At 41.0% G+C, this 23,569-nt stretch overlaps 3 protein-coding genes across 6 annotated transcripts; all 3 read left to right on the top strand.

Moving 5' to 3' along the window:
• Positions 1–937: 937 nt before the first annotated feature.
• On the top strand, positions 938–4,518 carry LOC116384559 (sodium-dependent phosphate transport protein 2B-like). The gene is made up of 5 exons (XM_031849365.1): positions 938–1,061; positions 1,559–1,804; positions 2,043–2,159; positions 2,247–2,371; positions 3,643–4,518. Exons 1-5 carry the CDS (start codon positions 938–940, stop codon positions 4,171–4,173), a joined length of 1,143 nt encoding a protein of 380 aa, XP_031705225.1. The 3' UTR covers positions 4,174–4,518.
• A 6,319-nt stretch (positions 4,519–10,837) lies between these two features.
• Positions 10,838–15,634, top strand: LOC116384628 (uncharacterized). Its single transcript, XM_031849468.1, has 5 exons — positions 10,838–11,165; positions 11,878–12,153; positions 12,455–12,621; positions 13,068–14,260; positions 14,680–15,634. Exons 2-5 carry the CDS (start codon positions 11,898–11,900, stop codon positions 15,071–15,073), a joined length of 2,010 nt encoding a protein of 669 aa, XP_031705328.1. The 5' UTR covers positions 10,838–11,165; positions 11,878–11,897; the 3' UTR covers positions 15,074–15,634.
• A 1,205-nt stretch (positions 15,635–16,839) lies between these two features.
• On the top strand, positions 16,840–23,149 carry entpd4 (ectonucleoside triphosphate diphosphohydrolase 4). 4 transcript variants are annotated; one of them, XM_031848852.1, is made up of 13 exons: positions 16,840–17,035; positions 17,386–17,508; positions 17,626–17,823; positions 17,908–18,113; positions 18,274–18,424; positions 18,597–18,700; positions 18,899–18,958; positions 19,101–19,255; positions 20,616–20,782; positions 20,889–21,213; positions 21,384–21,469; positions 21,517–21,708; positions 22,075–23,149. In XM_031848852.1, the coding sequence occupies exons 2-13, from the start codon at positions 17,501–17,503 to the stop codon at positions 22,295–22,297; spliced, it is 1,875 nt and encodes a 624-aa protein (XP_031704712.1). In that variant the 5' UTR covers positions 16,840–17,035; positions 17,386–17,500; the 3' UTR covers positions 22,298–23,149. The 4 variants fall into 4 exon arrangements, with proteins under 4 accessions (XP_031704712.1, XP_031704714.1, XP_031704713.1 ...); XM_031848854.1 differs by having other exon boundaries at positions 21,547–21,708; XM_031848853.1 differs by having other exon boundaries at positions 19,101–19,231.
• The last annotated feature ends 420 nt before the right edge of the window (positions 23,150–23,569 follow it).

Here is a 23,569-nt window from a genome sequence, read left to right on the forward strand (position 1 = left end):
ATCTGGGCCAGACAGCTGAGAGGGCTAGATAGCAGAAGAGACACATGAAGATGGCTAATGTCAAGTCCCACTGGCATCAAGGTCTCTGCTCCACTTCTAACAGACATTACAATATGTGCACTGTTGAGAAGTCCTGCTACCAGTCACAGCCACTAGAGGGGGGCCTTGTACTTGCATCAGATATACCTCCAATGCGACGTCCATTCTGTGTTATAATTTACGGGTATTTATTGATAAAAACAAGGCATTTTATGTAGAGATGATTTTGTGTGTACGTGGACACAGAAGTCTCAATAGTGACTCACATCCAGTCATCATTTCTTTGTTATTTGCACCTGGTAACCAAGTCTGTTGTTTTTTGTTTTAATTTTAAAAAAACAAAGCACTTGATACCCGCAGAGCTAAGTGAAAAAATATGGATGTGTGTCATTTCATTCAAGCACCATTTTTGTATACCTTCTTCTATCTATAACAATATAGTCTCAAATTACGTGGTAAAGGTGCTTATTTAATTGCTTAATTAAACAACCTTTTTAGCGTCTTTGTGAAGCGGTTTTGGAACTGCATATCGGCTATGAACGCAGCTCCTTTTCAATCTAGCCTTATAGCTGAGGGTAGACAGTAATAGTAATATCTCTCAGGAAGACATTACTCAACTGACTGCAAAGCCGTTTCAGTAATTAAATTGTCAAGACGTGGTAGACTCGCAGTCTGATTTAAGACCAAAACCACGATTATTTTTAAGAATACGCGTGAGGTTGTCCCTGGCCTTGATCCAAGGGCGTAGGTTTGCGTATGGTCCATAGGGACTAGTCACGACCAAAGTTTGGGAAAGACACAATTGTCCCCACCAATATTTTGTAAATTTTAATTGCCTGTTCGAAAAAATAATTTAGCACAATATCTTTGCAAACTCATTCGTATTATTGTCTATACTATGTTCGTCGCCCAGAAGAGTGAAAAATACATTTCCAAGTTTTCCAATGCGCCCTCGAGCCTGCTTGACAAGATGCTGTCATTTAATTGGCTGAAGTGGCAGAGTCAGAAACACTCCGTGAATCGTGAGTTGCAGAAAGAGAGTTAGGTTTGGGAGAAGGTTTTCTTTTGGGTTTAAAGAACTACGGAAGCGGTCTCCTTGGTGGGAGTTTCAAAGCTGGATGATGCTACCCTATGATTGGTCAGTCTGCGTTCGAGGGGCGGGACATAGCTTTCTTTAATTGTCTATTTGCTCATAGACACTTATATAAAATGTAAACAAGTTTGAACATTGTCCAGGAAAGGTTAGAAGCCAAATATAGCTTATGTAGATATACCTCCATTATTAGATATTAATAGTCTTACGTGAAAAAGGGATCAAATATATTTTTTTAGGGATAAAAAGATAAAGAAACAAAAAATGCTTTCAAGTTTCAAGACTAAGCAGTAATACGAAGACAAAACAATTAAAATAAATGCCTTTGAGTTTGTTTTTATAAATAGTACAACCACTCATTGAGATCAGAAACGGGTCTTTTTTACAACCAAAACTCCATTTATCAAAGAACGGCTCGCTCTTAAGTGAGTCATGCATATGAGGCTATATTTAGCCGTCACATAAGTCAAGCCTTGAGTGGACGCTTTAATGCCATTCGTCTCTTTGACCGTCCGTTGCAGGCAAACACATCTTCGTCAACGTTAACTTACCGGCTTCTCCTGGCTCTGTCCCTGCTCACCCTCTGCACCTGCCTCATCCTCATCGTCAAGCTGCTCAACTCCATGCTGAAGGGACAGGTGGCTGTCATCATCAAGAAGGTGCTCAACACAGTTCAGAAAAATGAATCATAATCGGCGTGCTCTCTCCAGCCTGTGTGACAGTCAGCACACATGCCCTCCCATGGTGATCCTTGATGAGGACACAGGTACGGCCTCCCTGCTGCTTCTGGCTCGCCTACGGGTCCAAGCGGTCCTTCTGTGTGACGGACAAAGCTCAGGCACAAACACTGTGGTGATAAAACACTTCACCAGGTTTATTGCTCACCTCCGGTGATTCTGTTTGACTACAGACTTCCCCTTCCCCTTCGCTTGGGCTACTGGCTACATTGCAATGTTGGTGGGAGCGGGGATGACCTTCATCGTTCAGAGCAGCTCCGTCTTCACCTCAGCTATAACTCCTCTTGTTGGTAAGTCATCGATTACATAACATGTTATTAAAGTGTCTTTTTTTTAATGTAACCATGATTTATATCTCGTCGATCTTATTTCACCAGGTATTGGTGTCATTAGTCTCGAGAGAGCTTATCCTCTGACGCTGGGCTCAAACATTGGTACGACAACCACGGCTATACTAGCTGCTATGGCTAGCCCTGGAGAAACACTATCAAACTCCCTGCAGGTGAGACGCAATACAAAGTTTCCCTTGTGTGCCTGTTTTTAGCCATGCTAGCAGCGTGGGTCTATGGATGGCAATATTGCTCTTAGGTCCAAACTGAAATATCTCCCCAACTGTTGGATGGATTGCGATTAAAGCACATAAAAACATTTATGCTCCCCAGAGGATGAATCCTACAGATTTTGGTGATCCCTTGACTTTTCCTCAAGCGTCAATATTTTGGGTTTTTAGTGAAAATATCTCAACTACTATTTGATGAATTGCCATGAACTTACGTACAGATATTCATGGTCCCCAGATGATGAATTCTAATAGCTTTGATCCCCTTGTAGGGTACATTGGTCCACATATTCACAATAACAGCTACATGCCAGACAGGAGAATAATCAAAAAGCTGTTGCTTTTAAATATTTGGAAGTAAGTGAATTGAAAATATAACTTGTTATACTCGCTACAAAGTTACACAATAGAATGTTGTATCATAGAGCCCCATCATTATCATCAAAACTAATGGCATTCCCATCAGCCTCAGCTGTGCTTTTTACTGCTAATTAGCAAATGTTAGCATGCTAACACACTAAACCACTAGAGTGAACATGGTTAACATTCGACTACGTGCTAAACATCAACATGCTTGCATTGTCATTGTCGCCATGTTAGCATGCTAATGGTAGCTTTTAACCAGCCCAGTCGCCAAGAATAAATGTTGCCGTTTGTACATATCTGCAAACTACAGATACGTTGAATATGGACGTTTTTTGCATTCGCTCAGACGTAGTGACGTAGTTCAATGAGCGACCGTTATTGAAAATGATTTTGTCTAATAACGAGCGTATAATAACAAGACCGGTAATGGCGGGAGGGCGGGGCCAACAAAAACATGACTTTCACTTAGGAGACCGCCATTCGTGTCCAATGTGAAACCAAACGTCGACTTAATGCTTGTTACGTAATGTTATGCAAGAAAGTCAACCAAGGACTATTTAATTATCTATTTATGCCAGTCATGTTGTTAGGTTATTAATTATACTCAAACATGATGGTTTTTGAAACCATAACCAATTAGTGTTGTTGCCTAAACTTAACAAATCGTTTCACAACGTTAACCAAGTGGCATTGTGATGTTCTGAAAGCGTGAGACGAGGCTGATATGAAACGTATCCCGCTCAATGCCAGCATCATTTTCTGCCAATTGCATTGCTTTTAACTCAAATAATTTTATGTTCATTAATATTTGACAGCCTTATTTAAATGTCATATGTGTTTTCTTCTAGATTGCACTTTGCCATTTCTTCTTCAACATCATGGGTATCTTGCTGTGGTATCCGATCCCCTTCACACGGCTGCCCATTAGGTTGGCCAGAGGGCTGGGGAACCATACGGCTGAATACCGCTGGTTTGCCGGCCTCTACCTCTTCCTGTGTTTCTTGGTTTTACCTCTGAGTGTATTCGGCCTGTCGCTGGCCGGCTGGCAAGTCCTGGTCGGCGTCTGCGTGCCCATCATTGCGTTGGTGATCTTTGTGATCATCACCAACGTGATGCAGTCTCGCTATCCCCGCTTCCTGCCCCAGTGCCTCCGCAGCTGGGACTTTTTGCCCCGGCCCCTGCACTCTATGGAGCCCTGGGACGCCATGGTGACCTCCGTCTTTGGCTTCTGCGGCAAACACTGCTGCTGCTGCTGCAAGTGCTGCAAAAAAGATGAGGATGAGAAGGCGAGGAAGAACAGCAGGAAGAGTCTGGAGATGTACGATAATCCTGCCATGACGAGAGATGAGCACACAGCTGTTAAAGCAATACAACTTTAATATTGTGGAGTTAAATTTGTATCTGCAGGTGAAACTCAATGCAATAATGTATTTTTAACATTGATGATTCATGCTGCAGAATATGAAGTGTTGAATCTGCTGTTTCTGGGCATGTGATGTTTATTAGATGATGTTTTAAATTTAAACTCTGCTATGATTTAACTATGGGTGGTTCAGAAAGTTATGACTTATTTTTATATTTTTTATGGTATGTGCGAGAGGCCGTCGGTTATATTTACATTTTAAATTTCCAATGTTTAATGTAGCGTTGAAAATATTTGTTATCCTTCAGTATTTAAGACTCTATATAATATTTGTAAAATAAAGAAATTACTATTTTTAAAATGCAGTATTGTCACTTTCATATAGATAACACAAAGTCAAAGTTATTTATAGTTACTAATATGTAATTTTAATCATTTAATTTGCTATTCAGCTCAGATATTTCCGGTTTTGTGCGTGTTTCACATGATACACCGCAAGATTCATGTTCCCTGAAACTGCTGAAAAAAATGACTTCCTGTAGCAAATGAGATTATCGCTGTCATATCTGATTTGCCTTTGAACAGCGAGTTCGTGACTTCAGACCGAAACATGAGGCAAAGTCTATCTACTGCGTAATTAGAGCAATATTTCCATTTGGAAAGCAATTTAAAAATATATATATATATACGTATATGTCAAAAATGTCTGAATAAAAAAAGAGGAATTTTTTTTTTTCCAGAGGAAAGGAATGAGTTCACTACAATACATTTCTGTAAAGATGCAACTTATTTCTAACAGTATTGAACTGTTCTTTCAAAATACAGGAATATACCGTAGATTTGGATGCTTTTTGGGCAAAAATATAATAAACAAGTACTTTACGTCAGGGATCTTCAACGTTTTTCAGGCCAAGGACCCCCAAACTGATAGAGAGATGGAGCAGGGACCCTCTACTATATGTATTGTATAAAATTGTGTTTTATATTAAAGTGGGCCTAGTGCCATGTATAGACATACCTCTTTATTGTGCATTCAATACTAAGCTATTCAAATAATACACAGGTTCATATATTCATGTTTTTATTCTAAACATGTGCAAGGTACAGTGAGTAGGGAGGCCGTGCCACTGCCATTTAGAAACATACCTCGTCAACAGATATCAATGTCAATATCAAAATTGTCACGACCCCCCTGCAGTACCTCTGCGGACCCCCTTGGGGTCACCGACCCCCTGTTGAAGACCTCTGCTTTACGTAATTTTATTGAAAATGTGTCACAGTATTGTGGAAAATACTGTGCAGAATTATTAAAAGTTGCACCAGTTTACGACAGTAACCTTTTGTCATCTGTCCAATTAAAATGTGTGTTCGCGTCCCACACTGCTGCACCTGGACACTGTCCTTCCTGTCTTTGTGAGGTCCAGGAGCTCCAGGGGACACTCAGATAAGAGGGAGACTTTAGCCACATCGTTTATCGGTTTATTTATGACTCTATTATCATTTATGAGAGCAGTGGACAATGCTGACACCAATATTTGATTTCAAGACAATGTTGAAACACTTTCCGCTCTATGACATGTTATTAACAGACTTGTATTAACGTAGTCTTGATTTGTTTGTTTATTCTATTGTACCTTTTCATATTCCTATATAAATTAAATTAGGTCTTATACTATTACACTGTGTTCATTGTTATGCACTAATCACCACATTTCTCGAATGTGCAAACGTATTTGGCAACAAACCGTTTCTGTTTCTCTGAAAGTTTTTTTCTGAGCCAAATGAGTGATTTATTAAATAATTCACAGTAATAACACGGAATTCAACACATTTTACCGTTACATATTCACCCATCTGCCGGATTGAGTTTTTTTTGTCCCATTGTAATCAAACGTGTGACAGTTTAGTGCATTGTGCTGCTCTGTGACCCACTGACAGCTGACCAATGAGCAGAGTCAGGAGCTCATGTGTTCACGTGGAAACCAGATTGATCTCCAGTTCTCTGAATTTCTACATCAACCACACACGTTTCTGATAGTTGCACAACAAAAGCTACTAGCGATAAATCTAGCGACTTTTTCTGTTGTTGGAGACTTTTCTGGTGTTTTGACTCTGACGTGAAAGCACGTACCGTTCGGCACGCGGGAGCTGTCGCGAGCCCCTCCGCCGCCTCAAAGCACTCAAAGGTGGTTGGTGTCACAGTAGCCCCTCGCGCAGCAGTCCCAGCTGCAGAAGAGGAGACCCGCACTCTCCGTGTCCAGACTGCAAATGAATCGCGCATGCGCAAAGCCACCGCTGTTCCCGCCTCTCTCCTACAGCGCTCATTACCATTATGCAAATTAGGCGATGGCGTCATTTAGCGACTTCTAGCGACTTTTAGGACAGCCAATAGCTACTTTCCTTACTGAGGAGTTGTCAACACTGGTTGCCAGCTGCTGGCTCAGAGGTCGCCACATTGAGAGCCATGTGGAGGCAATAAAATTGCTCTGAATTTTGTGTTGAATCCCAAAGAAAACTTCAGTCATGGTAAATAAAACGTGAAACCAAAACTATGTGCTAAAAAAATGCTAAAACAAACCCGTATTCTCTTGTTGTCATGCTTCACTTTTGCCGTTATTTTTTCCTGTTTAATTCTGGAGAACTCACCTTCTTATTTCAGACGTGTGTGATTCAAGGGCGTAGGTTTGCATAGGGTCCATAGGGACTAGTCACGACCAAAGTTTGGGAAAGACACAATTGTCCCCACCAATATTTTGTTGATTTCAATTACCTGTTAGAAAAAATAATTTTGCACAATATATTTGCAAACTCATTCGTATTATTATTAGTGCTGGGCAAGGTAACGCGTTATTATCGCGTTAACGCATTAATTAATTAACGCCGACAATTATTTTATAGCGCATTTTTTAAATTTTGAAAGTCCGTTGCTCATTGGCAGCGGTGGAGGAATGGAGACTACTGGACATCGCTGCGGTAAAGTCAGCAGACACTCAGATCTCCGTGGTCAACTCAGCAGACACTTACATGTTAGTGCACCTATATGCTGAAATTCACGGTAAACACATTCAAATGGCACAGATCGGGAGCGAGCGAAGGACTTTGAAAGTTAGCGGAAAGATTAACGTGAAACAACATCCGGTTTCTTCAGACGAACATCCGGTTTTCAGAATAAGATGCCAACAAAGTATGAATTATATTCACATTAAGTATAAAACATGCTACCTGCATCTCGTGAGTTAAAGGGAAAATACACCTAAATTGTGCGTAAAGTGTCTTTATTCTTTGATCGCTCCCAGTGAGCACTAACCCGGATTTCAACGTTGATTTCTGGTTGAAATGGGGTCTGAACATCTTAGACGTATTTTCACCGTCTTTTCAACCGGCTAAATTACGGTTACAATATCAACGTGTCACAAAACACCAATTTCTTTTAAAATATTGATGGTTTGTTAAGTTGTAGGTTGAAATAGACGCGATTTTGGTTACTTTAAACGTATTTCTCCAAAATCATATTACGCTGGCCGGTGATAAGTGGTCTACACGAAGACGTTATTTCAACGCATTCAATGTCTCATACAAAACTTCGTAAATATGGAACTATAGACTGTGTGCTGTCAACAAGAAGCTCCCAGGACATGGTAATGAGAGCAGAGCACATTCTGTCTGTATGTTCACGTAAAATACAACTCTGTGTTTACTGCTGGAACACGCATGCGCACGGACTCTGTGCATTTTTCTAAGTTAGAGACGGCTGGAAACACAGCACGATTTGAGCTAGCTAGCTCTACTGAGTGATGAGCGAAGTGAACGTGCTGACGGAATAAACGAGGCTTCACGCTAACGACGTACTCTGTAAGTACTTGAACTACTTTATTCCAATATTGCAAACCAAAATATCATTACCATACCACTAATATCATGTTATGCTCAGTCACCATGCGGACGAGGCTGCTGGCTTGTAGTGTTAGCATGTTAGCTTTAGCTGTTTACGAACATGTTTACGAACATTACAAACTTGTTTTATTTACAGATGTCCAGCTTGAAAATATGGCAGATGTCCTGAAACCGGCTCCTGTGTGGCTTTGAAAACAACTTTTAAAGCAGGAAAAGGAGATTATGGTTTTATATAAAGAACATTGTTTATATTTATATTGTGCTTAATAAATACAAATGAACTGTTGCCTGTGTCACTTGGTCTTTTGACGTTGAAAACACGTTGAAAATTGAAAGTTTTTAAGCCGACTATTTGAAGACGTTGATTCAACGTTCACGTTTAGACCAGATTTCAATGTGATTTCCAATACTGGCTTTCAACTGATAAATGTGGATGTGGTTTCTTAGTAAGCCTCGGAAATGATGATATATTACTATTAGCACAATGTAGAGGACGAAAAATTATAGTATTGCAAATCACGTTGAAATCTGGTCTAAGCGTGAACGTTTAATCAACGTCTACAAATAGTCGGCGAAAAAACTTTCACTTTTCAACCAATTCTAAACATCTTTTCAATGGAAAAATGCTCACTGGGCTGGGTCACCATAATTACCTCGTAGTTACAGCATTATATTGATGAACAGTAGAGCTGCATTCACATGCAAGAAGACAGACATGTAGATGAAACGTGCTGAAACATTTTATTCCTGTTGCACAGCAGTGGAACGTTTCACATAAAGTCAGCACACTGAGCACAGATAGTGCAAGAAATATGATCGCTACTGTGTAAAGGGAATACTGCTGTTAAAAAGCACCTGATGTGTTTAAAGTGTTTGCAAACCAAGTGTTATTGCCCTTTTGTTCATACAGCAGTACTTTTACAATAAAAGTGCCTGTTCAACATAATATCAACTAAGTTTTTTTTTTTTATATGGCGGGGGGCTGGCAGTGTCCCTACCAATGCTGAGACCAAACCTGTGCCCTTGGTGTGATTGTCTGCCTCGCCCTGATTGTTGTCACCTGTTCCTGATCAGACCTGCTGTCACCTGTCCCTCGTTATCTCTGTTCCTTTCATTGTGTATTTAGTCTTTGGGCTTCTTTTGTCTTCACTGTTTTCACTCCAGCATTAGTTTCATGAGTGTTTTTAACCTTATTTCTGTACCTAGGATTTGACTCTGTCTGGTGTTTATTTTTGGAAACCTTTACCTGATACTTTGGACTTTGAAGTGAATCTTGTTTTCGTCAAGTTACTTTTACTTTTTGTGTGTGCAAAAACAGCTCTAACTTTTCATCTTTTCATCAGAATGATGACTTTGCACTGCAGCTTGTTTCTCATATTTGTAGAAGCTCTGTCGCTCTGCACCTCAGCAGTTATGTGTTTTTAAAACTATGGCTTCACTTAACAGTGTTCATGAACAATTTAGTAGTAAGGAAACACTCAGCCAGTTATTAACAGTGCTGCCCAATGATACTGATGGACAATAAACCAGATTTATGACCAGCTGTTAAAGGGAACTTTCACCACCTTTTTATGGTTCAATCAGTGTTTATCTTAAATGTAGTAAATTGAAGCAGTAAATTCCTCAGTGCAGCTATATTGATCCTGAGAGCCGAGTCATCCCGCTCGCTGAGGCACTTTATTTACACAATGGAGCCGATGGTTTAGGAAGTTTCTGTTTTTGAGCCATCTATAGCGCGGCACCTTGTGGATACCCGGAGGCAGAGACGAGAAATTTAAGCTAAAATATTATGTAGTTGTTCCTCGCCACAAATTTTGCAGCTGCAAACTTAGATATTTGGGTCAATCTAGCACGCACTGAGGAATCAAATACAGTCAACTACAAATACCACAAAAATCAACGCTAGCTCTCTCTACTGACCCCCTGGTGGTCATTAGAGAGAATGCAGCTTTAAGACTTGGTACGATATGGACTCAAGTTGAGTGGAGCTCTGCTGGAATTACACAACGTCACCAAACCTCATGAACCAATAAGAATGATTATGACTTCTCTCATTAAAAACAGGTCAGAGATGCCAAACAAGTCCAAAACATTACTGGATGTGTTACTCTCCACCACACCATTTAAATCCGCTTCATTTCTGGCAAGTTTTATTGTTGTACGCAACTTCAAAATCAAAGGAAAGAATGTAGAATTGTTATTTTTAAGTTATGACACATGTGATGTTGGATTCTTCATGAAGAGCTTGGAGGTGATACAGGTCTGGATTACACAATTAAAGATCCATAAACACAGTCTCACACTGTGACTTGACTCCTCATGGAATCTTTTTGATGGTCAGTCACTTTAATTAATTTAGCAGAGAAATGATAAGAATGATGTCAGAGAGTGTGAGAGCAGATATCAGGTTACAGACTAGACGTGTTCATCACAACCACGGCTAACTTTAACACAGCTGACCTAATTAGCGAGGGCTGTTAAGGAAGTTAAAACTGATGTTTCGGTAAGTTGATGCCAAAATTGCAAAGATGTGACATTACTTGTTTTTCTAGAGTACCTGTAGCGCACTGAAATATGTCATTTCATATTTCTTGCTAATTTACTATCAGTGTGTCTATGTAAAAAACATTTGCTTTAAATATGTGTTTAAGTTCATTCATATTTGTTTTACTTCAGTAGTTATGCTTGCTAACTGTAAAGGGAAGAAAGTTGGTGTACTGACCCTTTAGAAGAAAGCGCTGTCGCTTTAAGAGAGTTTGGAGGGAATGTGATGTATGCAGGCTGAAGGCAAAATGTGCTTGTGCTTAACCGTGGGGTTTGTAAATAAAAGTTGCAAAACGAAGATGGACGTGTTGTTGGACGGTTCATTTTAAGGGTGCAACATACCGCAGGAACCAAAGGTACCGACCGGCAGCAGCCCGTACCGCCTGAGAGGAAAATCTGCCTTAGAGACTAAACTCAGGCTAAAGGATAACACATTTTATTATCAGGAAGTGTGGCTGAGAATCCTGCAGAGCAAAGGTTGCCAAATTTACCTCTTTTGCTTTACATTCCTTATTCATTTATTGGATTATTGGATTAGATTTAAAGTACAACACCTAAGTGATTTGTCAGGTAAGTCCTAATGCGATATAAATGATTCTTTATTGGATATCACACTGTAGGCCTACACACTGACTAATATAACTCATGGTCCTACTGTAAATAGATATAACTAACTTATACCTCCCTCTCGTTTAGTCCGTCTTTATAATTAATTAATAATAGTAATCTTAAATGGGTACTTGGACCATGAACACAAACGAATATTTTAGTTTCCTCCTGTTTTAACTTGACTTATCTCCGTATTTACACGCAACGTCATCATATTTTAAGTGGGTGTTTAAAAGTATTGAATTCATTGAAATAAATTTTAAGAGCAGCAGATACAGAAATACTCTTTGTAATATGTGACTTTAATGTCAAACGTTAAACTGCCTAGTAATGCTGTGTTGTTATTTTCAGAGAAAGTATTTGTTATATGTCATGTTGTTTTCTGGTCTAGATACACGGATTTAGTTGCATTGTAGCTGAATGAAAACTACGCCTTTACTATTGTTTGGCCAGTGACTTATATATGGTCCACGGTCAAAAAGGTTTGGCCACCCCTGTCCTGCACAATATGTACACAGCACATTGTTTGTGCATTTACTTTTTATGCATTACGCTATCTTTAGAAGCCTTAGGAAATAAGAATATTCACTAATTTGCAAGAAAAAAAGCAAATTGTTTTTGGTATCAGAAATAGTTTGTTTTTCTCTCTTTCTATCACCTCCCCATCACACAGAGTCCACTCCCTGTCTGGCAATGCCTCTGTTCCGGGCTCCGGGTGAACGTGGTGGGGCAAAGGCTCGGCCCGGGCGGAGGAGGAGGAGGACGAGGAATACGGAGTGGATGGGGAGCTGCGGGAACACCGATAAAAACGGCCTTGTCCTTTCGTTGACACGTCTTTGTCTGCTGAGCCTGGCAGACAACATGAAGGCAGTGTGGGCGAAGGACTATGCGGATAACTACCTGGATCATTATTCATTCAGATACATCATGGGGCCCTTCAACGTCCTGCGTGAGTGTGTCAGGGCTTATTTAACAGACAACAATGCTCCTGTCTTACAAGTAACGTGTCCTTTAACCACGTGGACTTTAGCAACATACAATTCACTGTATCAGCAAAAAATATGTATATGAATATTAAAGTCTGGGAATAACAGAGGTTGAACAAGGGGCTGCAGATGTTTGGCATGTGATTTCACATGAGAGTGCCTTTTACAACTCTACTTCCTCTACAGATAACGTGATTTACAGCGTGACTGATCACTTCTAATCCACGTCTGTCTCTCTTTCTATATCTTTTACTCTCCATGTAGCGGGTGAGCTGGTCGAGGAGCTGACGTGGCTCCTGTGCATCAGAAAGCAGATGACCCGTGCAGCCCTCCACCTCGTGCTGGTCCCCCAACTCCGTGGCCTGTCTCTGGAAAGTTGTCCTGGTCTGGTCACCTCCGCCCTCTGTGCCCACATTGCTGCACGCTGCCAGGTCAGATAGAATCATTTAATCTGCATAAAAGGTGGATCAGTTGTTTTAAGACAGAAATATGTCTGACTTTTTATGTTGTTCACTCACTGGTTTGAATCTTGTCAGTGTTTCTCACAGTTTGGCAGATATTTACATCTGAGGAAATGCTAAATATGAGACGGATATTAAGAACATTTTCCTGATGTGCATTTAGTATATTGTTTGTGTAACCAATATTTTCCGGGCTTAAAATAATACTTTTTTATTTTCGGGGGATAATTTTGGTTTTACAGAATATAAAAGTACAGATTAAACTGCGTTTTTTTCCTGGATGTGTCCCCCGAATCACTGTAAACAGCAGTGGAAGACACAATTTATAATTTAATAAGCACAGTAAAAGTTGTTCTGTTTTTCTCTTTTTGCCTTTAATTCCTTAATGTCTTTATATTTCCTCCTTCTTGTCTCAGGGTCTGTGGAGCCTGGACCTGTCTGGAGGCCAGCAGCTGCTCTCAAAGGTCCTGTCTGAAACCCTGTGCTGTCTTCCAGCCCTGCGCTCGCTCTCCTTGGCTGGTACACCTTGTGACAGATGTGTAATCAAGACGATTGCCCATCGCTGTCGTTTGCTGCGCCATCTGGACATATCCCGCTGTCATTTACTTTCCCCTGCTGCTCTTCTTCCTCTTGGAGGTGGGGGATCCTTCCTGTCCTCTGACTGTCCTTCTAGGTCACCTCGTTGCACCTCCAAGTCTTTTATTTCCTCTTCTTGCTCTGCACCTCTCCCCCTCAGCAGTCTGCTGGCTTTGGATATTGGGTTTGGGGAACAAGAGGGAGACCCTGTGGCGGCAGCAGCCTACCTCCTTCTCTCCCTGCCCAGCCTGGAGAGAGTGGCCATGGAGGGCCTTACACAGGCCTGCTGTCTCATCCAGCACAGACGGTTCGACCAGACAGAGGAGTTCACTGACAGAGAAGGAGTTCCCAGGCTGGGGGAGGTGTGGTTGGAGTGGAGGCACAGGCAAGGCATGGACAGTTGGGGGAAAAAGAGAGAAGGAGCAGCAGCAGGTGAAGAAGAAGAGGAGGAGGAGGAAGGGATATTGTGGGGTGGGTATGGTAGTGAGAGTGAGGAAGATGCAAGTAGAGATGAAGGGCCAAATTGCTCTCTGAACCAAACGGAGAACAAAAAGAGAGGAAGAGATTCGTCAGGTGATGAACGCCTGATCCTGCTCCTGAAGGACGTCAAGGGTTTATCATGCGACTCTTTGGACAGCTTAAGTCGTGCCTGTCCAAACATTTACTCCATATCTGTGAACGTTGATGATTTTGAAAATACTGGAGGAAGAAGCCAGGGGTCTCTGTTAGCCGCAGGCCTCCAGACGTGGTCAGGCCAGCTGCGGAGCCTCTCGGTACACTACCCCGGCCCTCTGGCGGATCTCCTTCCTGCCTTGCAAGTTGCAGGCTCCTCTTTGGTCTCTCTCATCCTGGAGGGGGTGAAAACCAGCCCACGCACCCCACTACTGGAGGTCATCGAGGCCTGTCCCAGACTCAGAGACCTGCTCATCTCTGCCGAACCTCCCACCACCCCACAGGGAGCAGCAGACGAGGAGGATCAGGGGGACGGACAGGATCTTCCACAGCTGCCCAACCTCTGCTCTCTCACACTCAAGTAAGGCTACTATTGATACGCTACGTAGTACACTAGGAACTATCGACCCTTGTTTGTGAGTCGGTGGATTTACGGTTTGCTCTTGATACAGACTGCACATGTAATCATGTCTTTGACGCAGCTATGCGGTGACTGACAAGGGAAATAAGGCCGTTTCTCACAAACCTAACACATATCTTATCTACGATATGTATTGAAGTAAAATGAAAATGGAAACGGTGTAGATCCATGCATCTAACTCACTGAACAAGGCTGTTTTTGTGTCATTTACCTGCCAATACATCTTTATTTAAAGCAGGTTCAATTTAATTTAATTTAAATCCTAATTTGATAAAGGTCTTTAGGTAAACCTTGACCTATAACTACTACTACTTCCTGTTATAGTAATCCATCTTCTTTGTTTGTCTCTGTGTCTAAAGTTTCTCGTATGAGCACAGCCAAATGAAGCCTGTCATGTCCTGGATGTCCCTGAAGAGGGTGCTCAAGTGTCTCCTGGCTGGTTCTCCTTTACTGGAGAAGCTCTCACTGGTCTCCCTGCCCTGCCCTCTGGACTGCGTTTTAGAGGATGTACTGCGCGTACTGGACTTGGACCAGTACCTCTTTGCAGAGTCCACAAACTCACCTCCCATGCCACTTGGACGGGTACAACGTATTGACCTGCCGCGCACCGATGTGAAGATGCTAACAGTGAGAAGTTTAATGCAACGGAGCCAGAGACTCAAGTATGTAGATGTGAGTTACTGCTGGCGGATCAGTCAGCTCGAGTGGTTGAACTGCGAGACGTCCAGTAAAGTCCAAGTTGTCTGGTCTTAGTGAAGAGATGAGCATCTTCCAATACAGGAGCACCACCGTTGAAGGTGGATGAATAATACTTTATATATCTATGTATGTATGACTAAAACTCTATCACTTTTGTTATTTTTGTAACTAAAGTCCTATTATACGCTAAACATTGATTCTACAGACAGTTTTTCTTTCATTGACAGACTGCAATATATTCTTGCTTGAATACTTGGGCCTTGAATAAATTGTTTCTCCGTTGTGTTTCCAATAGATCTTTTGACTGTTTTGTTTTTCCAAGGTAATGGATTGAACAGGAAACATGTGTCTTATGCGTGAGGTGGTACGTACTGTATATGTAGTGTCCTTTCGGTACAGTGCAAAAACATTTTTACTTAAAAAAGTGATGGCAACAAAGTGACACGTAATATAATTGATTCGATTTTAAGTACTACAACTTTGAGTAAAAAGTATTGAATAAATGAATTACATGTAAATGATAATAAAAGCAACAGTTAAAATGTGTTGGATTTAGTAACAGCACACCAAATGACGAGTTATATTTCACAAGGAAAACTGATTTATGTTTACTGAGAATAACATCAAAATTACTTTATATTTACAATAACTGGTGGAAATTGATTCATATTTACTGAATATTTGGGTGAAATGTATTTATATTTACTGAATATCTAGATGAAATTGATTTATATTTATTAATTATCTGGGTATATCACAAGATATTTCAAGACAGATTTTATTTATTTAATTCAATTTTTTTCAATGTTGATTATTTGATATGGATTGAACAACGGGTACCCAGATTACTACCTATTTGAATGGTGTTTTAGTAAGTTGCAATAAAGAAGAGCTGTTACTGTTCCTCTGTTCAGGGGTGACTAGCAGAAAGGAGCATGAACGAGAAGAAGTTCAAACATAACTCGGGTAAACTATCTGATAGGCAAGCATCCAAATTTAAATGTGCTTCATTGGCATGGTTACCATAGTCCGATATTGCCAAAGCATAGTGCACAAGGTTAACAAAGTAAGTATGGTAATTCAGAATGTAAGAGAAAAAATAAAACAAATGGTTTGCATATTACTACACATACTATACAGCTGCAATACCATTAAGAGGTGAGCACATTCAGAACCCTCAGTTTGATTAATTGATAAAGAGTTAGGCTCAAAACATAATAGGAACAAAATATTGTCTCTGTTCAACTGGAGAATATCTCCAGAATGAATTGATTCAATCTGAGTCCTTATTGCTCTGATTCGAACTGGTTGTATGTTTTGCCTGGCCTGGCTCTGTCATGTCTCCATCCCCTGCTCACTTCCTCCAGGTCATGTGTTCTCTAAATCCTCAGACCTGCCATCCTCAAACCATCCACTGGATGACCTCAGACCTTCTTGTCAGTCTGGTCACCTGACATCCCCTCCCATACCTTTAACAGGTTAGCACAGTATTTGTGAGCTATACGGTTAATTATTACTTACTTTTGTATTTAATGTAATGGTAACGGTAAGAACCGTAGAAAAAACAAATATCAATAGGCAATCAAAAAAAATCAAGCATTTATCAGTTATGAAAAATGCATCATGACAGATCTAAAACGAATTTATAATCTGGGCGACACCAGTTTAATGTATTAAATTACTTGATAAACGTTACTTGAAACAAACCGGACCAGTGATTCATCGAGTGATTCTTTTCCTGGTTCACCAGCCAGTAGGTGGCGGTAATGCGCCTTAATGTTGGCTGCAACCCGCTATTAAATGAAAACGAAGAAGAAGAATGTTGGGCGGTTTAGGCTTCTATGTGGTTTCTGCGTTCTGCTCCTAAACTTGTTATCCGGGTTACGTGGAGTAGAAATCAAACGCACCGTGCTCGAGACCTGCCACATACTAGCTAAACATTAGCCAGCGGTTAGCATCTGGCTGCACAGATATGTCATTTTGTCCAGAAAAGGGGGGACTTTCATATTTTTGCTAGTAAGTATGAAATAATTTAAAGGCCACGAACATATAACTGTGCTGTGTTGACACTGACAGTTCGTAACATGGTGTCAAATTCAGCTCTTTTAGCTAACTTGTTAGCCCCCACTAACACGTCACGTTAGTTGACGTCTGGAAACGTTACGTTACTTCTTTATTTTTAACGATGGTGTTCCCCTGTCGTCCTTTACATTTGGCTCAGTTTGAATTGGTTTAAAATCGCCCGTTAAAGCAGTGATACGTCGCAATATATCGAACATACCGGCATTCATTAATCGCACCGCTTACGTCAGGCTTACGTAAGTTACCTGACAAATGATAACATGTTTGATCCTTTGCCCTAAAAGGTCACGATGACAAGTGGGGAGAATGGGATGGAGCCGTGGAACAAGCCTCCGATCTGCAGCAGACGGATTCTTAATTTACAATTAAAGTACTAACAAGTAGAAGACCATCTACATCATGGGAAGGTTGGTTTGCTGTCATTTGTGGGAATGTGGATTAGTTAATAAACTCATCATATCTCATATCTGTGACAATGTTAGGCCTACTTTGCTCAGGCTCTCCTCTCTTACATCTGTTGACAGGATCAGCTTTTCGTGCCTTTTCCCAGCCTCGTGGCACTTCAGCCTGTCGTCCCAGGTTCTTCCTCGGCTCCCGACACCTTCCCTCAGACAGCTGCTCTTCATCAGCCTGGTGCTCTGCCTCATGGGACTGCTCTACCTGCTGCTTGTCACTGGGAAGGGGCACGCCAGCTGGATCAGAGAGGAAAATCACTTCCACAGGTAAACTGCTCAACATCCGCCTCAGTGTTTATGTCGTGGTGAACACGGGCAATATCGTCTGAACAATTCTCTGTTGTCCAAAAGGCACTTGGCAAAGGTGAGTGATGTAGATGCAACAGATACAAGCAACCCCAACCTGAACTATGGCCTGGTGGTGGACTGCGGCAGCAGTGGCTCCAGGGTGTTTGTGTACTGCTGGCCCCGGCATAATGGCAATCCCCACGAGCTTCTGGACATTCGGCAAATGAGAGATCAACACCGCAAGCCGGTGGTCATGAAGATCAAACCAGGTGAGATACGCCTGGCTACATAAATACAGTTTTTAAAGGAGAGGACATGTGCATTATTTAACAGTTTAAAGACTCAAATGTAAAAAGAAAACCTTACATGCTAGCTTGTTTTTTACCCATTGTAAAATATATTTTTGGTCCTTTGTGTTTTTCCTTGTAGGTATCTCTGAATTGGCTAAAACACCGGAGAAAGCCAGTGATTATATCTATCCACTGCTGAGCTTCGCAGCCCAACACATCCCCAAAAATAAGCACCAAGAAACACCCTTATACATCCTGTGCACAGCCGGAATGAGAATCCTTCCCGAAAGGTACAGTCAATGAGCACAATCTTGTAATGTAAACCTGCAATGCTTCCAGATGCCCCAGATACAAATATAGTTACAAGAAATGTTCATACAGAAGGTCTAAGCAATGCTACGTGAAGCATTAATGTTATGAATGCCATGTTATGAGGCCGTTTTTGTGATTGTTTAAACTCAGTCAACAAGAAGCGCTTCTTGAGGATCTGCGAACTGACATCCCGGTCCACTTCAACTTCCTCTTCTCTGACTCCCATGTGGAAGTGATTTCTGGAAAACAGGAAGGTAAATAAAAGGGATAATAGGAATATATGCTAATCTGTATGTTGAGCTAAAATGTATTGGAGTGCAACTGCTGTATTTATTTATTTAGATTCTAATGTATTCAATACAATGTCATAGTTTTGATTCACCACGTCATTGATTTTAGATGCTGGTAAACGTTTATATATTAACATAACCGTTTGTAATAATCTGCTTTAGGTGTCTATGCATGGATTGGAATAAACTTTGTCCTCGGAAGGTTTAACCATGTGCACAATGGTAAGGACCCAAGCACGTCATATTTCCACAGTTTGCCATTTTAAAAAGTAAATTGTTTGGTCTGCCACACTAAAAGATATGTAGTCACGTGATATCCCTGCTCTGCCCGACTCTGTCACCTCTCTGCTGTCAACCTGTCAAGATGGCGAAGCTGTAGTGGAGGTTCATGTCCCAGGCAGCGAGCAGCAGGAGGCGTTGATGAGGAAAAGGACTGCAGGTGTCCTGGACATGGGCGGGGTCTCCACTCAGATCGCTTATGAAGTTCCCAAAACTGTAAGCTTTGCTTCTCCACAGCAGGTTATTACCCACAACCAATTCTGTTTTTTGTGCTGTCTTTGTTTTTTGTCACTCACCCTTTGTTCTTCTCCCTCCTTTGAACCTCTTTCATTCCCTGGTTAAACCCTGTGTGCACCATTTTTGTCCCGTGGAGATGGTCTGCTCTCCATTCATCACTATTGAAGGCATACTGTAAGCCTGCTGCATGACCCCATAGCAGGATTTATGAACTGAAAACATTGAGCCACATACGTAGTGACCCTCGGATGCAATGGAGGTTGCTCATGTTAAGATTATTTATTTGTGTTGTGAGTGATTTATGTACATAAGCCAGTTTGGCAGACACTAATGGTGCTTTTTGCTCTCATTGGGCCTCATTCACCAATATCTTCCTACGATCCAAGAGAAGTCTACGTCAGACTCACGATGTGTTCTTTAACCACAGAAATGTCCGTGCGTGTGTTCTTATAATGTCGTCCTCGTAAATTGAATGAGTGTTCCATTTTATCCAAGTTAGCAAAGGTGAACACCCTGCCACTCCCCAATAAAAGGGCCTTGTGCACACACAGAAATTCAGGCGCCCAAGCGAAAGTCTAAAGAGGGTTTATTCATTTTAAAAGAGCATTATACTTTGTAAAATACAGTGAAAACCTTTAAAACCTTTGAGATTACTTTCTAATTTACATTTGTATATTTATTTCAAGAATATAAAGTAATGAAACAATCAGCTATTTTATGAATCATATTTATTGTTTCAAATGCTTTTCAAACTGCTGTATACTGTACTGTGTATGATTAAAATACAATAGAGTGCAGTACTGTATTTAAAATGTACTTACTGCAGTTCATATTATAATTAGGCTGTAGCCTAAAACAGTATTGTGTCATTTACAAATACAGTAACATCAGTAGTGCAAATAGGCTACTACGCCACAGCTGGGTGCTAGTTTCAGTGAAAAGACCCAAAATAAACACTAAACTTCTTTAAGCTTTTTATTTAAACATAATCTGTTACGGAATTATTCTCTCCAAAGCTTTCTGATCCATATAATTGTTTAATGACTGTCACTGTGATCACTGTTAGAGGTTTCCACTTTAAAAAAAGATAAGAAATATCATAGTAATTCTCTCCTTTATTAGGATTGAAGAAAACGTATTTTGCAGCCACGTGTAAATGTGTTTTAAGAAGACATTCTTAAGAGCAGTTGATGGATGAGGCTCATTTGCATGATGCTCGGTTCACATCAACTTGTCAGATAGTTTCAGCTTCTATGTTTCGAGATACAATAAACTAGAAATACTAATATTTATTTTGGATAAATATTAATATCATCATAAGAGTGTCTTTATTCCCAGACTGATTTTTTTCCTTGTTCCTCAGGAGGAAGTTGCCAAGAACTTACTGGCCGAGTTCAACTTGGGGTGTGATGCACATCGCACAGAGCATGTTTATCGTGTTTACGTGTCCACCTTCCTGGGGTTTGGAGGAAATGCAGCACGGCAAAGATACGAGGAGAGTGTCATCAGAAATACTACCACGCAAAACAAGTGAGATCCACAGCAGTCGCTGTTTTATTCATTTTACTTTGGTAAATGTTTTCCCAGTCAGTACAGAGTACTATGTGTATTTACACTGTATGACTGGTCTCTCCAGGCTGTTAGGTCAGCATACGGGTGAGACGGCGGACTCTCCCCTCCTGGACCCTTGTCTACCTGCAGACCTGCAGGATGAAATCGGCCCATCGACACAGAAGCTGTACCTGCGAGGCACAGGAGACTTTGACACGTGTAGACGGATCCTCCAGCCGTTCCTCAACCTCACCAACGAGACCCTAACCTCCCTCAGCGGCATCTACCAGCCAGCCATCGACTACATCCACAGTCAGTTCTACGGCTTCTCCGAGTTCTACTACTGCACGGAGGACGTGCTGCGCATGGGGGGGGATTATAACGCTTCCAAGTATGCCCGGGCTGCCAAGGTATATCCTACATAGAAAGATCACATCTACTCTCACGAAGCATGCCACACAAACCCTCAAAGAGTTACCACTTAGTCCCTAATTATTTGGGAGCAACAGGAGGTTGAGGTCTTATTTGTTGGTGTCCTACCACTAGAAACCCTCCTGATGTTGTCGTTTAACACTTACAGAGTTACTGCTCCACCCAGTGGAAGACTCTGAGGGAACGCTTTGACTCTGGCTTGTATGCCTCACATGCTGACCTCCACAGACTGAAGTGAGTCACACAGGATCGTCAAACTGCTTCTAACGCTCAAAATAAAGATTGTTCATTGTTCATTTTCATGTCTGCAGGTACCAGTGTTTTAAATCAGCATGGATGTATGAAGTATTGCACTCGGGCTTCTCTTTCCCAGCCAATTATACAAACCTGAAGACTGCTCTATTGGTCTATGATAAGGAGGTCCAGTGGACTCTTGGAGCTATTCTCTACAGAACACGCTTTCTGCCTTTGAGGTAAGATGGATTCTCTCTCACGTTTACCTCGTTCTTTGTCACTTTACTGATAAAACCTTCAGTAATGATCGTTAATAACCTGTTGGTTAGTGTAAGAGTAGGAATGATTGGCTAATCTTCAGAGCTCATGATCTAGGTGATTTATAAATAGACTATTGGGTCCTGATCCAGCTTACTTTGTATAGGATTGTAGTGTAGTAGGTTTGATTCTCATCAAATGTTCCTCTGCATGTACATTGAAAGCATGCAACTTCATCTGGTCTGAAGATATAAAGACATTTTTGTATACACACACAGTATTTCTTTGTTCAAAGCAGGTCTAACATGTATGGGTATATATATATATATTTGTTTTGCCTCTTCCAGGGACATCCCTCTTGAAAGCCTGAAAGGAGTGCATTCTCACTGGCGGCACAGCTTCTCCTTTGTCAACAACCACTACTTATTCCTGGCTTGTTTCTTCATCGTGTTGTTGTCCATTATGCTGTACTTACTGCGACTCCGTCGCATCCATCGGCGCTGCGCCCCTTCCTCTGTGCCGTGGTTAGAGGAGGGCCTCGGGTCACCCACACTTCCTATCAACCTCTAAACTTTCTAGAGCGTAAAAAGTCTGGAAAGCATGTCTGACTCTGAGGCCATCTGCTTGTTGAGAATATCTATTGAGAATTGGACATATCGGGAAGATTATATACGAGTCTTCAGGCTTACCTGAGCCATGAAAATGTTTTGGGTTTTAAGTTATTTTTGTTTAGTAATGACGGGCCTTTTTTAGAATCCACATTCTTTCCTCCAGGTGTCTTCTGTTTTATTTGTTTAATTAAGACAAACATAATGGTACTTTGTTCACTATCAAATCTTCAATCTATAGTCTATACTTTGCGTTTCACAAAGTTGGACATTTGCCTTTCTTTATGCCTTTTATGTCTATGATCACATCTTTTCTTTTTATAGTTAAATGGTACAAGCACTCGCTATTTCTACAGGAACCTCAAATGCAATGCTAGTTATAATTGGTGGAGGGAGGACTTGAGATGCACTTTCCAGCTGGAATGTTTTTTTGTTTTTTGGCATCTCTCCCAAATTGTTATGCCTCAACAAGACAAGTAGCCTTTAAGAGCTATGCTAGTGCAATACATGTCCTGTCACTGGTGGGGAACTCTCCAAAACACGTATTTTCTTTTGTCAAGAATAGAAGTATTCATCTCTCTCTTAAAGCCCTGCTGACATTCTTCTGTTGGGTCATCTGACTTTAAAGTTGGTACTTTTGCATATATTTATGTTTGACTTCATTTTCAGAAGCCGTCATATCACTGCTGTGAGGGGATTGTAAATGAGAGCCCGTGCCCCATTATTTATAAGAAAACAATCAAAGTGAAATGTTTGCACAGATGGAGGGGAAATTAATGTCACATTACAATTCAGTAATAAAGTTTTTATGGTATATTTGTCTGGCTGTTTACTTCACGAGGAAGAGATCAGACTAATCAAACAGTGCATCTGTATTTCATTGGTGTGAATCTGAAATCAGTCGCTCTTAAAGATTATGCTGCCACTGAAAAGTCAAGAGTTTATCCCAGTCTTCTCTACAGATTTCGATGTTGGCATCCAGGTGGGAAACCATTCCTTAGTTAGGTAATCAGACCAGGGTTCATTCAGTCAAAGCTTACATGATCAGATTCAGCATGATCAAATATGAAGGAACTTAACATGATTACATTGTGCATGATCTGAGGAATTTCCTTTCAGTCAATAATTACCATATAACCTCAGCGCATATACCGAAGACCATTTTAGACATACAAATTGATAAAGAGAAAAGGTAATGGACAAATGTGATGGTATATAATTAGAAATGCTGAGC

Source organism: Anarrhichthys ocellatus, unplaced genomic scaffold (assembly GCF_004355925.1).
Source record: "Anarrhichthys ocellatus isolate YVR2014 unplaced genomic scaffold, GSC_Weel_1.0 scaffold9, whole genome shotgun sequence".
NCBI classification, from domain to species: domain Eukaryota; kingdom Metazoa; phylum Chordata; class Actinopteri; order Perciformes; family Anarhichadidae; genus Anarrhichthys; species Anarrhichthys ocellatus.

Excerpts from the sequence above, each read along its gene's own strand:
- LOC116384628 (XM_031849468.1), top strand. The coding sequence starts at position 11,898 with ATGCCTCTGTTCCGGGCTCCGGGTGAACGTGGTGGGGCAAAGGCTCGG. Across the intron at positions 12,154-12,454 it reads GGGGCCCTTCAACGTCCTGC|CGGGTGAGCTGGTCGAGGAG; the intron begins GTGAGTGTGTCA and ends CTCTCCATGTAG. Across the intron at positions 12,622-13,067 it reads ACATTGCTGCACGCTGCCAG|GGTCTGTGGAGCCTGGACCT; the intron begins GTCAGATAGAAT and ends TTCTTGTCTCAG.
- entpd4 (XM_031848852.1), top strand. Across the intron at positions 17,824-17,907 it reads GAGGAAAATCACTTCCACAG|GCACTTGGCAAAGGTGAGTG; the intron begins GTAAACTGCTCA and ends GTTGTCCAAAAG. Across the intron at positions 18,701-18,898 it reads GATTTCTGGAAAACAGGAAG|GTGTCTATGCATGGATTGGA; the intron begins GTAAATAAAAGG and ends AATCTGCTTTAG.
- LOC116384559 (XM_031849365.1), top strand. The coding sequence starts at position 938 with ATGTTCGTCGCCCAGAAGAGTGAAAAATACATTTCCAAGTTTTCCAAT. Across the intron at positions 1,805-2,042 it reads CAAGAAGGTGCTCAACACAG|ACTTCCCCTTCCCCTTCGCT; the intron begins TTCAGAAAAATG and ends GTTTGACTACAG. Across the intron at positions 2,160-2,246 it reads AGCTATAACTCCTCTTGTTG|GTATTGGTGTCATTAGTCTC; the intron begins GTAAGTCATCGA and ends TTATTTCACCAG.